The 12,785-nt window shown below is 42.3% G+C and overlaps 1 protein-coding gene across 4 annotated transcripts in view; it reads right to left on the bottom strand.

Annotated features, from left to right (window-relative positions):
* Nucleotides 1-478: 478 nt before the first annotated feature.
* Nucleotides 479-12,785, bottom strand: part of DTX2 (deltex E3 ubiquitin ligase 2) — a 176,335-nt gene continuing 164,028 nt past the window's right edge. For 2 of the 4 annotated variants that reach the window (XM_069757295.1, XM_069757298.1), the window contains 2 exons: nt 3,038-3,127; nt 781-1,708 (listed from right to left, as the gene is read on the bottom strand). In XM_069757295.1, coding sequence (XP_069613396.1) covers nt 1,484-1,708; nt 3,038-3,127 — 315 coding nt within the window. In that variant the 3' untranslated portion in view covers nt 781-1,483. Of the gene's footprint in view, nt 1,709-3,037; nt 3,128-12,785 lie in introns of all 4 variants that reach the window. The other 2 variants (XM_069757297.1, XM_069757294.1) reach the window with 2 other exon arrangements.

Below are 12,785 nucleotides of genomic sequence, written 5' to 3'. Positions count from 1 at the left end.
CCTGAAAAGTATTTCCTGATTACATGTAGTTTTATTGGCACAATCAAATTTTTACAACAAACTGAGGTCCATCTTTTCCTACTAGCACTTCGAAAAATTAAAAACTAAAACAATATTTTAGTGGTAAACATTTTTCTTTCTTCACCGCTCAATGGTATAAAATTCTGTGAGGCACATGTGTAAATACAATCATTGCACCCCAAGATGAATTCATTAGTGGGGTGTAGTTTGCAAAATTAGGTCAGCCAATGTGACATGGCACCCTCAAAACAGAAGGGAAGACGTGCTATATTGGAGTTCAGATTTTGCTGGACAGCTTTGCACTGTGCCTCAAAAGTAGTTTTCAACCATTGGGTATCGGTGTACTCAGGAGAAATTGCACAACAAATTTGGTTGTCCATTTTCTCCTGCTATCCTTGTGAAAATGAAAACATTTGGGGCTAAAACGTTTGTGGGGAAATTTTTTTTTTTCATTTTTACAGATCAACATTGTAAAATTCTGTAAAGCACTGTGGGTTGAAGGTGCTCACTAGTAATGATGAGCGAACGTGCTCTGCTAACGTGTTACCCGAGGATCTTGGGTGTGCTCGAATAATATGTATGTAATATTCCAGAATCAGACTGCTGGAGATAGCAGGCCACTGTACTCTGATCAATAAGCTAACCCCTATCCTATGGACTGGAATAAATACTTAATAATATGTGCATTTAAAATGAGTGTAACTTGAAAAAGAAAAATTGACAAGGTATTAAAGAACTTGTTCAAAAAGGTTTTTTTTTCCCTCCATAAAATTTTTATTAAGTAATAAGTATATATTTATTATAAAAAGCTGTTGGTAAAGAAGCAACTTACTTCTTATGTGCTGCTGTTAAATTGATATAGTTAACTTTAACAATAAACATACATTTTTGAAAGTTTGTATACAGACTTTCAATATAAAACAACTAAATATTTTCAGTGAATCAAACAGAATAGCAAGCCAATGGCACAAAAGCCAAAACAAGTTTCCAAGTTTTGGCTCGGGCTCCGAGAGGATTCAAAAGCCAGCTACCACTTACCCAGTCAAGACTGAATTTTGTCATATTCGTCAAGTACCTTGTATAAACAGCAACAAAAATCCATGTTAATGTTGCGTCTGAATTGCCTCAATCTTGGTAAAGATTGGTAAAAAAAAAAAATCTGCATTCTTCCTTTCATATACACAATGACTACTGAATGATGTTACATATACCGTATGCAGGGAAACTAAACATATGGTGGAACATTTAGAATGGCTGGTCCCTGTCCAGCAGGGTTGGCTCTATGACTTCACATGCCAGTCTTGTACAAAGAAAGCCATTATTTCCCCAGCATTTTTTTTGTAAACCTTTTTTGAATATGTATTGCTTTACAAAAAATATAATGCTAACTTAAACCAAATCTTTAAGGCATCATTTACATGAACAGAATGAACACCTCCTGTGAAGGCAGCCAAAGAGTCATTTATATATTTAAGCAATCTTCTGTTACCCCTTGAGCAGCAAGCTCGGCAGTAACATTGTCCAGGTAGTTTGGGTCCGGGTAACCGTGTCCTGTTATGTTAGAGTTCATTTCTGTCTTGTGATGGATTTCATTCCAAACTACGGTGTCCGATTCACCAGTCGTACTGGAAACACCAATCGTGAAAATCAGCCTCCTGGTCCAAGCCAGCTTTAAGAGTTCCAGTACCTAAAGGAAAATAAATACATTCCAAAATAAGGAGAGATGTTCTTCATATTCTACACATACATCATTCCATTAATTAGAGCTTGTTTAAAGCCAACCCATGTGCCCAAGATTTTATGGCCAACAGCAATTTCTCCCACCCCCTATACACATGCACACCTTCCCTGAGCAGGTGTTCTCAAGTGAGAGAGTGGAGACGTAGTCAGAGACTTGGGAGAAAGTTGGGTCATAACCACATTAGATAGTTGGCTAATCCCACCAAAATCAGCTGGTCAAGCCAATGTTAAGGGAAAACGGTCAACTGGTTTTTGTGTCATAAACCAAAACACATCGATGTTAGGTTGTTGTGATTCAGATTACAGCTATACCTTTTATGGCATCATTGCCCGCCCGCCACCATCAGAAACAAGTGACGTCTCTTCAAGAAACGTCAAAGTGACCTGCCTCCCCCAATCCGAAAACTCACACAGGCACTGCCATACCCTACTCTGGTTGTCTTCTCATAAGAAGCAGTGTATGCACAGATTCATAGCCCTAATCCAGTCTCTTACAAAGCGAGCCATGATTTCAGGAGGTAATTGCGCCAGCATCACTGCGAATTAAGGAGCCAGAGTGAGATTTCAGAATGGGGAGGCATGTCACTAGATTAGGAGTGACCTGACAAGTGGGAGCTTTGAATGTTGATAGGTGGGGAAAGATGGAAAGAGGATGGAGAACTGAAAGCGCAGGATAATCCCTGCACTTGTGCCTCAACTGCATAACAATTGGAAAAGGATAGCTTTGGAACAGAAGGATTATATGATCGCGTAACAAGCGTGAGGCATGAGGCGACCCACATGCCTGTGTGTTGCTAAAACAGCTATCAGAGTTTGACACCCATAATTGCTAGAGAAAGGGCCTGGCAGTAACACACACCCATTGCCTGCAGAGTATGAGGCGAGATCACCTCGTGAGCTTGCTCCATACACTTACATCCGACATACATGTATGGCGCAGGTCGTGAAAGGGTTAAAAACAGACCTAAAGATAACTAAAAAAACAAAAACAAATATAAATCTTTATTTAGAAATAGAAAAGATCGTTCCTTCCGCTTTTTAGCTTTGTTCCCTTGCCTGCATAAACGTATGCAATATATCAGCGGTCTTTTAGATGGCACTGTGACATTATTGTATTTATGGGGCTGTGTAAAACATGTAGTCAATAACAGGTCAGTATGTCAAACGTATTTATTGTACCAATATTGTAATGTATTTAGATCTAGTAGTAGCTTTGTGAATGACCAAAGTGCTGGAATAAACCAATACAGGCACCCAGAAGTGGTTTGGAGCTTACCAATCTTCCTTTGGCATTGTCTGGGAGATAGCAGTGACGAGGGAATCCTCTTGCTGTATATGGTTTTCCTGGATTAGGATGTTCAGGCCCCTGGTGGAAAAAAAAAAAAAAAACACACACAACAGACACTTGTTACTAGAAAATACACATGCGAGACTGAATAATGAAGTCAAAGCACCAAGAAGAAAAAGTGGAATCATGGATATCACAAAATCGATAAATTTTAAAGAGAAAATATAATGAAAAATTACCCTCTGTTTTACTTGAATTGTAATCAAAAATCCTTAAGAGAAAGGGCTGCTTATATTACCATGAGAAATGATATGCTAATACGACTATCAGTAAAAAGTCGCCGCCATTTCCTGCCATACCTAATGGCACCATGACAATCCACAGCACAGAAGTGATGGATCTGCTTTGAGCAGAGTAGTTTAACTATTCAGATACCATGTTCAGATCTGTGCAGTCAGGGTGCGCTGATCCCGGGGACATACTGCTGCTCCACCGCCATTCATCAGTGCTGGTTTTCCCTGACGCTCTGCAGCTTCCATGTTTAGCACTATCACACTGGTCTTTGCCCCGATCGGAGCATTTTCACTGCAATCTGAGCACAGACCAGTGTGATAGTGAAGATGAAGAGTGGCAGGGTAGCAGTACATCCCTGGGATCAGCACGCTTCTAGCCTTTCTGGTTGCGCATTAGAAGCGTGTGTGCTGCAGAGGCATCAGTGGGAAGCTGTGCCATCCACAAGATGATTCCATTGAAAAATAGGTGCACAAAACAAAAGGTTTTAAAGGGGTGGTCCAAAAACACATTCATTTTCATCCTGAATGCCTTTTTACTGCCATAATCTAATCCATTTTCTAATATAGTGTTTATTTTTATTGTTTTTTTATTACTTCCTTTTTGAGGACACCGTTTGAGAATCTGCGTCATCAGCGACCTCCGTTTCAGGGTCTGGGATTGCCCCTGCTCTGAGCTTATGTCGAATTATGTCAATTCAGAGGTATGCACAGTAGATTATGTCGCGGTGCAATATGCAATGACAAGAAGAAACGAGCGGGCAAAAGAGCACACTGTCAGTGCACGAAGAGGAAGACCCAGCATGAAGAGACCAGCACCGCCACCGCATAGCGATGTCAAGAGGAAGCCCATTTCAGATTTTATATCAGCAGCCCTGTGCTTTATTTCCTGTGCTCATAAATGTGGGCAAACAAGGACAGCATCACATATTTATCCTAAATGGTGAATGAGACAGAGCAACAAATGGAAATGTAGGAGATTGGTTTTTATCTGGGAGATCAAGACTCTTCCGCTAGGTGGAAATCAACAAGTTATTACCCAAGTGTGATCCTTACATTTTTTTCAACCTGTGCACCAAAGATGCAATTGACTGATGAGTGATGGATGAATCTGCGGCTGCTTCCACTACTAGGCCAGTTATTGGGAACGCACAGTGAATGTATGGTATATACACCTCCAAATGGAAAATTATCATCTATTATATAATTGTCTAAGGGTCACTTCCGTCTGGCTGTCTTTCACAGATATTCAATGGTCGCGGCCTGTCTGTCATGGAAATCCAAGTCGCTGATTGGTCGCGGCAGAACAGCCACGACCAATCAGCGACCAGCACAGTCCGGCGGCAATATGGCCGCTCCTTCCTCCCTACAGTCAGTGCCCGATCCGTCCTCCCCTACCGTCAGCCCTCACACAGGGTTAATGGCAGAGTTAATGGACCGCGGTGTAACGCACTCCATTAATGCAGCTATTAACCCTGTGTGACCAACTTTTTACTATTGATGCTGCGTATGGAGCATCAATAGTAAAAAGATCTAATGTTACAAATAATAATAAAAAAAAGGGTTATTCTCACCCTCCGCCGTCGCGTCATCTCCTCGGCAGTGCAAGCGGCAGGTTCCGGTGCAAAGGATGCTATGATAGAAGGACCTTCGATGACGTCACGGTCATGTGACCGCGACGTCATCACAGGTCCTGTGCTCATACCAACCCTGGGACCGGAAGCTGCCGCGTGCACCGCACACAAGCGCCAGAAGTACAAGGGGCTCTTCGGAAGGGGAGTATATGTTTATTTTTTATTTTAAGTCTTTTTTAATCTGTTACATACATGGCTGGGCAATATGCTACGTGGCTGGGCAATATGCTACGTGGCTGGGCAATATGCTACGTGGCTGGGCAATATGCTACGTGGCTGGGCAATATACTACGTGACTGGGCAATATACTACGTGACTGGGCAGTATACTACGTGGCTCTGTGCTGTATACTATGTCGCTGGGCAATATAGTACGTGACTGGGCAATATACTACGTGGCTGGGCAATATACTACGTGGGCTGTGCTATATACTACGTGGACATGCATATTCTAGAATACCCGATGCGTTAGAAATCGGCGACCATCTAGTTTTCCATAAACCCCTTCAAACCCTAACCCACCCTGTTTTCGCTTTACTCATCAGGCCAAATTTTACAATTCAGAACAGTGTAACTTTATGAGGTAACTCTGGAAACTGTTCCAACATATCGCAGAGATTCTCAGAATGTTTTCTTGTGCATGGTATACTTCATGACAATGGTAAAATTGGTTTGATATGACTTGCCTTTTTAGTGAAAATATGGGAAACTTTTCAAAAATTTTGCAATTTTCAAACTTATAATTCATATTGGAGTTCAAATTTTGCTGAAATGCTTTGAGGGTGCCATGTCACATTGGCAGAGCCCCTGAGGTGTCAGAAAAGCAGAACCCCCATAAGTGACATCATTTTACAAACTACGCTTCTCAATTACCGTATATCCTCGAGTATAAGCCGACCCGAGTATAAGCCGACCCCCCTAATTTTGCCACAAAAAAACCGGGAAAACTTATTGACTCGAGTATAAGCCTAGGGTGGAAAATGCAGCAGCTACCGGTAAATTTCAAAAATAAAAATAGATGCTCCATACCGTTCATTATTGCCCCATAAGATGCTCCATATAAAGCTGTGCCACATATAATGCTCTGCACCGTTCATTATTGCCCCATAGCTGTGCAATATAGTGCTCTGCACCGTTCATTCTTGCCCCATAACTGTGCCATATAGTGCTCTGCACCGTTCATTATTGCCACATAGCTGTGCCATATAGTGCTCTGCACCGTTCTTTCTTGCCCCATAGCTGTGCCATATAGTGCTCTGCACCGTTCATTCTTGCCCCATAACTGTGCCATATAGTGCTCTGCACCGTTCATTCTTGCCCCATAACTGTGCCATATAGTGCTCTGCACCGTTCTTTCTTGCTCCATAGCTGTGCCATATAGTGCTCTGCACCATTCATTCTTGCCCCATAACTGCCTATAGTGCTCTGCACCATTCTTTCTTGCCCCATAGCTGTGCCATATAGTGCTCTGCACCGTTCTTTCTTGCCACATAGCTGTGCCATATAGTGCTCTGCACCGTTCATTCTTGCCCCATAGCTGTGCCATATAGTGCTCTGCACCGTTCATTTTTGCCCCATAGATGCTCCATATAAATCTGTGCCATTGCTGCTGCAATAATAAAAAAAAAAAATAAGCCATACTCAACTCTCTTGATTGCAGCTCCCGGCGTCTCGTTCCGGCGTCTCTCTGCACTGACTGATCAGGCAGAGGGTGCCGCGCACACTATATGCGTCATCACGCCCTCTGACCTGAACAGTCAGAGCGCAGAGACGCCGGGAAGACGGAGCGGGGCCGGGAAGATGGAGCGGCACCCGGCGGCTGGAACGGGGACAGGTGAATATAATACTCACCTAGTCCTGCTGCTCCTGACGCTGCCCCTGCCTGTCACACTATCCCCGGGTGCCGCAGCTCTTTCTGTCAGCGGTCACTGCAGTCTGGCACCGCTCAGAGGAATGAATATGTGGCTCCACCCCTATGGGAGTGGAGTCCATATTCATGAGTTTAGTGAGCGGTCCCACGTGACCGCTGAAGAGGGGAAGAGCTGCAGCACCCGGAGACCGTGGGACGGGCAGGGGGAACGTCAGGAGCGCCGGGACTAGGTGAGTATGCCTCAGCGCTCTCTCCCCCTCCCCCGCCGACCCTGCCACCCACCGTGACTCGAGTATAAGTCGAGAGGGGCACTTTCAGCCCAAAAATTTGGGCTGAAAATCTTGGCTTATACTCGAGTATATACGGTAATTCATCAAGGGGTGCAGTGAGCATGTTGACACCAAAGGTGGATCACAGAAATTTAAACCATTAGACGGTGAGGAAATTTTAATATAATGTTTTATAATGTTGTTTTAACCCCAAATTTTAATATAATGTTTTAGCCCCAAATTTTTTATTTTTCTAAGTGTTAATGGGAAAAAATGGACCTCTCAGTTTGTTGTGCAATTTCTCTCGAGTGTGCCAATACCCTACATGTAATCGGAAAATACTTTTCAGGCACAGAGCAAAGCTCAGAAAGGAAGGAGAGACATATTATATTGCAGGTTTTACAGTTATTGTCTGGGAGTGCCATAACCCACTGGGAGAGCCCATGAAGTGCCAGACAAGCAGAACTCCCCCATGTGTGACCCCATTTTACAAACTACACTTCACAATTAATTCATCTAAGGGTGCAGTGATGATATTAACACCATGGGTGTTTCACAGAATTTTATACAATTGGGCTGGGAAGAAAAAATAATTATATTTTTACCACAAAAATGTAGTTCTAGCCTCAGATTTTACATTTTCACAAAGGGAAATGGATAAAAATGGCACCAAAATTTGTCATACAAGAGAACACTCCATATGTGGCTGCACAGTCCTGCTTAGCCACGTGACTTGGGAGGGCAGATTTTCCTAGAAGAGTTAACGGATTCCATATACAGAGCTGCTAAGTGCTAAAAGAGCAGAATGCCCCCTTAAGTGCATTTGGGAAATTATACCCGTTTGGAAATGTATCTACAGTTGTAGTGATGATTTAACTCCATGGATGCTAACCTTAAACAAGCAGTGGATGTTGGGGAGTGAAAATTGCAAATCTGCTATTGTACTGCCCGTATATTGTACATTATGCCCATCTCATGCTTCTGGAGACCTATACTCGTAAATTAGGCAGGCTATCATTGCTACATAAGTGTCAAACATGGGGACACTAAATATGGTTTAGGCACAACTGTGGGGCTCAGAAGAGAGGGGCATTTGGTTTTGGGATAGCAGAATTCCCTAGATTTCTTTTGTGGGACGAGAAGCCGGAAATGGTTTTCACTTCACATGTGTGCCCTGTCAGGTTTAATAAGTGGGATTTCTTGCCTTATAAATGGGGTTGGGACCATCAGTTGTGTTATGCAGCAGTCTGGTGGATACACAGCTCATAGTTCTACTGAATATACTGTTAGAATTTGTATTATGGCAAGAAAAAAGCAGCTAAGTAAAGAAAGACGAGTGGCCATCATTACTTTAAGAAATGAAGGTCAGTCAGTCCGAAAAATTGGGAAAACTTTGAAAGTGTCCCCAAGTGCAGTTGCAAAAACCATCAAGCGCTACAAAGAAACTGGCTCACATGAGGACCTGGCCACCACAGTCACCAGACCTGAACCCGATCGAGATGGTTTGGGGTGAGCTGGACCGCAGAGTGAAGGCAAAAGGGCCAACAACTGCTAAGCATCTCTGGGAACTCCTTCAAGATTGTTGGAAGACCATTCCTGGTGACTACATCTTGAAGCTCCTCAAGAGAATGCCAAGAGTGTGCAAAGCAGTCATCAAAGCAAAACGTGGCTACTTTGAAGAACCTAGAATATACAACATAATTTCAGTTGTTTCACACATGCCTTCAGTGTGAATGTACAATTTTCATAGTCATGAAAATACAGAAAAATCTTTACATCAGAAGGTGGGTCCAAACTTTTGATCTATACTGTACATACACACAGGTACAGTCACAGCCAACTCCACAATAACAAAAAGAACTATTAGCCGTTACCACCAATTTTAGAAATCTAATCAGGAAAAATAAGCAATTTTTATAAAATATCATACAAAGATGATACAAAATGGGAATAAAACAATATGGGATAAACAATTACATAGAAGGGATAACAAAAGAAAATTACTAAACCTGATGTCAGGTACTCTGTAGGAAAACTAAGCTGTACGTTCATTTAGAGGTGTGGCTGACAACATATGGAGTGTATTGGTGTACTCAGGCGAAATTGTATAAGAAATATTATTGTTCATTTTCTTTTTTATAATTTTGAAAAAAAAATTGAAAACTTTTTGCTTTTTAGTTTTCCAATGACTCAGCCCAATGTTCTACAATTCTTTGAAGCGACTGATGGTTGAAAATGTTCACCTATTCCCTAGATGAATTCTTCATGAAGGGCAGTTTGCAAAATGAGGTCACTTGAAGGGCTCTATGCCGCTTTAGAATGTCATGGGCTCTTCAAATGTGACATGGCAGCTGCAATCTATTCCAGCCAAAATTTATCTCCGGAATTTAATTGGCGCTCCTTCCCTCCTGAGCCCTGCCGTGTGACAAAACAGTAGTTTTCCTCACACATATGGGCTATCAGCGTACTCAGGAGACATTGCGTAACAAATTTTATGTTTTATTTTCCATGGTTAGCCTGTTGAAAGTGCAACATTTGGTGCTAAAGCAATATTTGTGGAAGAAAAAATAAAATTTTCATTTCCACATTGCTTTAATTAAATGTGGTTTTGCGCACTCTAACGGTATAGTTTTTAAAATAAATACTGTCACTTTTAGTTATTTTCTGTCATATAGGCTCCTCAAAATCACTTGAAATGGGATGTGGTCCCTAAAAAAAATATATGTTTAAAAAATGATGCTGATGTAAAGTAGACATGTGGTAAATTATTTATAAACTAAGTTGTGTGATGCAACTATCTGGCCCAACGGCTTAAAAATTAAAAGTTTGAAAACTGCTAAATTGTCAAATTTTAGACATTTTCAAGAACGCAAATCATATTGACCAAAATTTACCACTAACATGAAGTACAATGTGTCACGAAAAACATTCTCAGAATCATTGGAATATGTTGAAGCGTCCCAGAGTTATTACCACAAAGTGTCACTAGTCAAAAAAAATAAATAAATAATGGCCTTGTCAGGGAGGGGACAATAGGCTGGGTGTGACGGAGCAGATAATTCAGGGGTTGTTTGTTAAGGTACCTTCACACATAACGATTTTGTTAACAATATCGTTGCTTTTTGTGATGTAGCAACGATATCGTTACTGAAATCGTTATGCGTGACAGTGACCAACGATCAGGCCCCTGCTGGGAGATCGTTGGTTGCTGGGAATGATCAGGACCTTTTTTTTTTGGTCGCTGATCACCCGCTGTCATCGCTGAATCGGCGTGTGTGACGCCGATCCAGCGATGTGTTCACTGGTAACCAGGGTAAATATCGGGTTACTAAGTGCAGGGCCGCGCTTAGTAACCCGATGTTTACCCTGGTTACCATTGTAAAAGTTAAAAAAAAAACAAACAGTACATACTTACATTCCGGTCTGTCCTTCGGCGTCAGATTCCCTGCACTGTGTCAGCGCCGACCGGCCGTAAAGCAGGGCACAGCGATGACGTAAGTATGTACTGTTTGTTTTTTTAACTTTTACAATGGTAACCAGGGTAAACATCGGGTTACTAAGCGTGGCCCTGCGCTTTGTAACCCGATGTTTACCCTGGTTACCCGGGGACTTCGACATCGTTGGTCGCTGGAGAGCTGTCTGTGTGACAGCTCTCCAGCGACCACACAACAACGCTGCAGCGATCGACATCGTTGTCTAGATCGCTGCAGCGTCGCTAAATGTGACGGTACTATACTCCGTTCACTGTGCAATGAAAGAGATAAGACAGCTTTGTTCTTCAGCTCCATAGGATTACCAAGATGCCTGGTTTATATAGATTTTATTTTATGCTTGTGTTGCTACTTTTCACACTAAAAAGCATTTTACAAAATAGCATGCTTTATAATAGGACAGGTATAAGTTACATGTATGGTTTTTTTTGCATATACAGTAGTTTTTACATTAAAACTGCATTTTTAATAGCAAAACAGGGTTCACCAATTTTTTTGTTTACATTTTTTTTATAGGTTTTAGTTAAAATGTAAAAAAAAATTCTCCCAGTACAGGACATGTATAAATTTCATTCAATGAGCACTGGTCTCACGCACTGCAATAACAGACCACTGTACACCAAGGCAAACATTAAGGCCTTGGTTTGTTATGGGGCTTTTAGAGGGAGCTCTCTACCTTTGTTAACCATCTAGATGCCACTGTCGCAATTGACAGCAATATCAAAGGGGTTAAACGACCACAATGTGTACTAAAACCGATCATAGTCAATGGAATGGGGTATCCAGTACAATAAGTAGCTGACCCCTACTGTATTTACACCTATCAGGGCAGCTATTTAATCCTTAGCCCCAAAGAAAGATGTATCAACAGTCATTGAGGGGTTAAGCCACGTACAGTTACTGTTGTGACCAGCTCCTGAAATAAGCTTTTCCACAGCACTAGTAGTAAAGGAGCTTGGAATTTAAAGCTTAGTTCTCCAGAAATGACAGTGTGTGCTCTTTTATGCAAGCTACTAGTGTCCCATCTTCGCTGTTTCTTCTCATAACTAAAGAAATAGAATTCTTTTCTTCATAGCTAAAATTAGAGGCAATTCCCTGCAAGCACACCAATTCCATGATTATTCTCCACCTAGTGCCTTGGTTTGGGCTTAAAGGGAACCTGTCAGCAGTTTTGGCCGATATAGAAAGCTGTATATCAGCCCTGAAAGGTGATGGCCATATCTTATAACACTGTATATAAGCCCCAACCCGACCTGGAAGAATTGAAAATAACTTATTATACTCACCTGCAGTGCGGTCCGGTCTGATGGGCGAATTTGGTCTTGGTCTGGCGCCTCCCATCTTCTTACGATCGCCACCCTCCTGCTTGCTTCATGAGGATAACGCGACCCTGTATCATCCACAGTGTCTCCTCGGCACCGCGCTCCTGGCAGGAGTACTTACCTATGGTGTTGAGGGAGGGCACAGCAAAGTACTGCAGTGCACAGGTGCCAAAAAAGGTCAAAGAGCCCCGACACCTGCGTACTACAGTACTTTGCACTGTGCTCAACAGGACAGAGAATTACGCCTGTGCAAGAGCGTTGTACCGAGGAGACTGTGGATGTTGCAGTGTCGCGTGAACCGCAAGAATGAGGATGGCGATCGCAAGAATATGGGAGACAGGACCGGACTGCCCCACAAGCGAGTATAATAAAAGTTATTTTTCTTCTCTTACAGGTCGGTTGGGGGCAGATATACAGTACAAGATGGTGGCCCGATTCTAACGCATCAGGTATTCTAGAATATATATGTAGTTTATTTATGAATATTTTAGAATAATACAATGAATACACAATTCGGCTGGCCGGGCGCGACCAATTAGCGAAGCGTGGTTCAAATCCCGTGCCAATTCGCGGCCGGAGTGCGCCAGTCGCTACCACGTAGTATATAACAGCCACGTAGTATATAACACAGCCGACGCAGTACATTGCAGAGCCGATGCAGTACATTGCAGAGCCCACGTAGTATATTACACAGCCCACGTATTATATTGCACAGCCGATGTAGGATATAACAGCCCACGCAGTATATAACACAGCCCACGTACTATATACTGGATGGACAAATGTCTTTTTTCGGCCTTACTAACTATGTTACTATATAACACAGCCCAAACATTATATAGCAATGTGGGCACCATATCC

Source organism: Ranitomeya imitator, chromosome 3, assembly GCF_032444005.1.
Source record: "Ranitomeya imitator isolate aRanImi1 chromosome 3, aRanImi1.pri, whole genome shotgun sequence".
NCBI lineage: Eukaryota > Metazoa > Chordata > Amphibia > Anura > Dendrobatidae > Ranitomeya > Ranitomeya imitator.
This window is presented reverse-complemented; position numbering and strand designations above follow the sequence as displayed.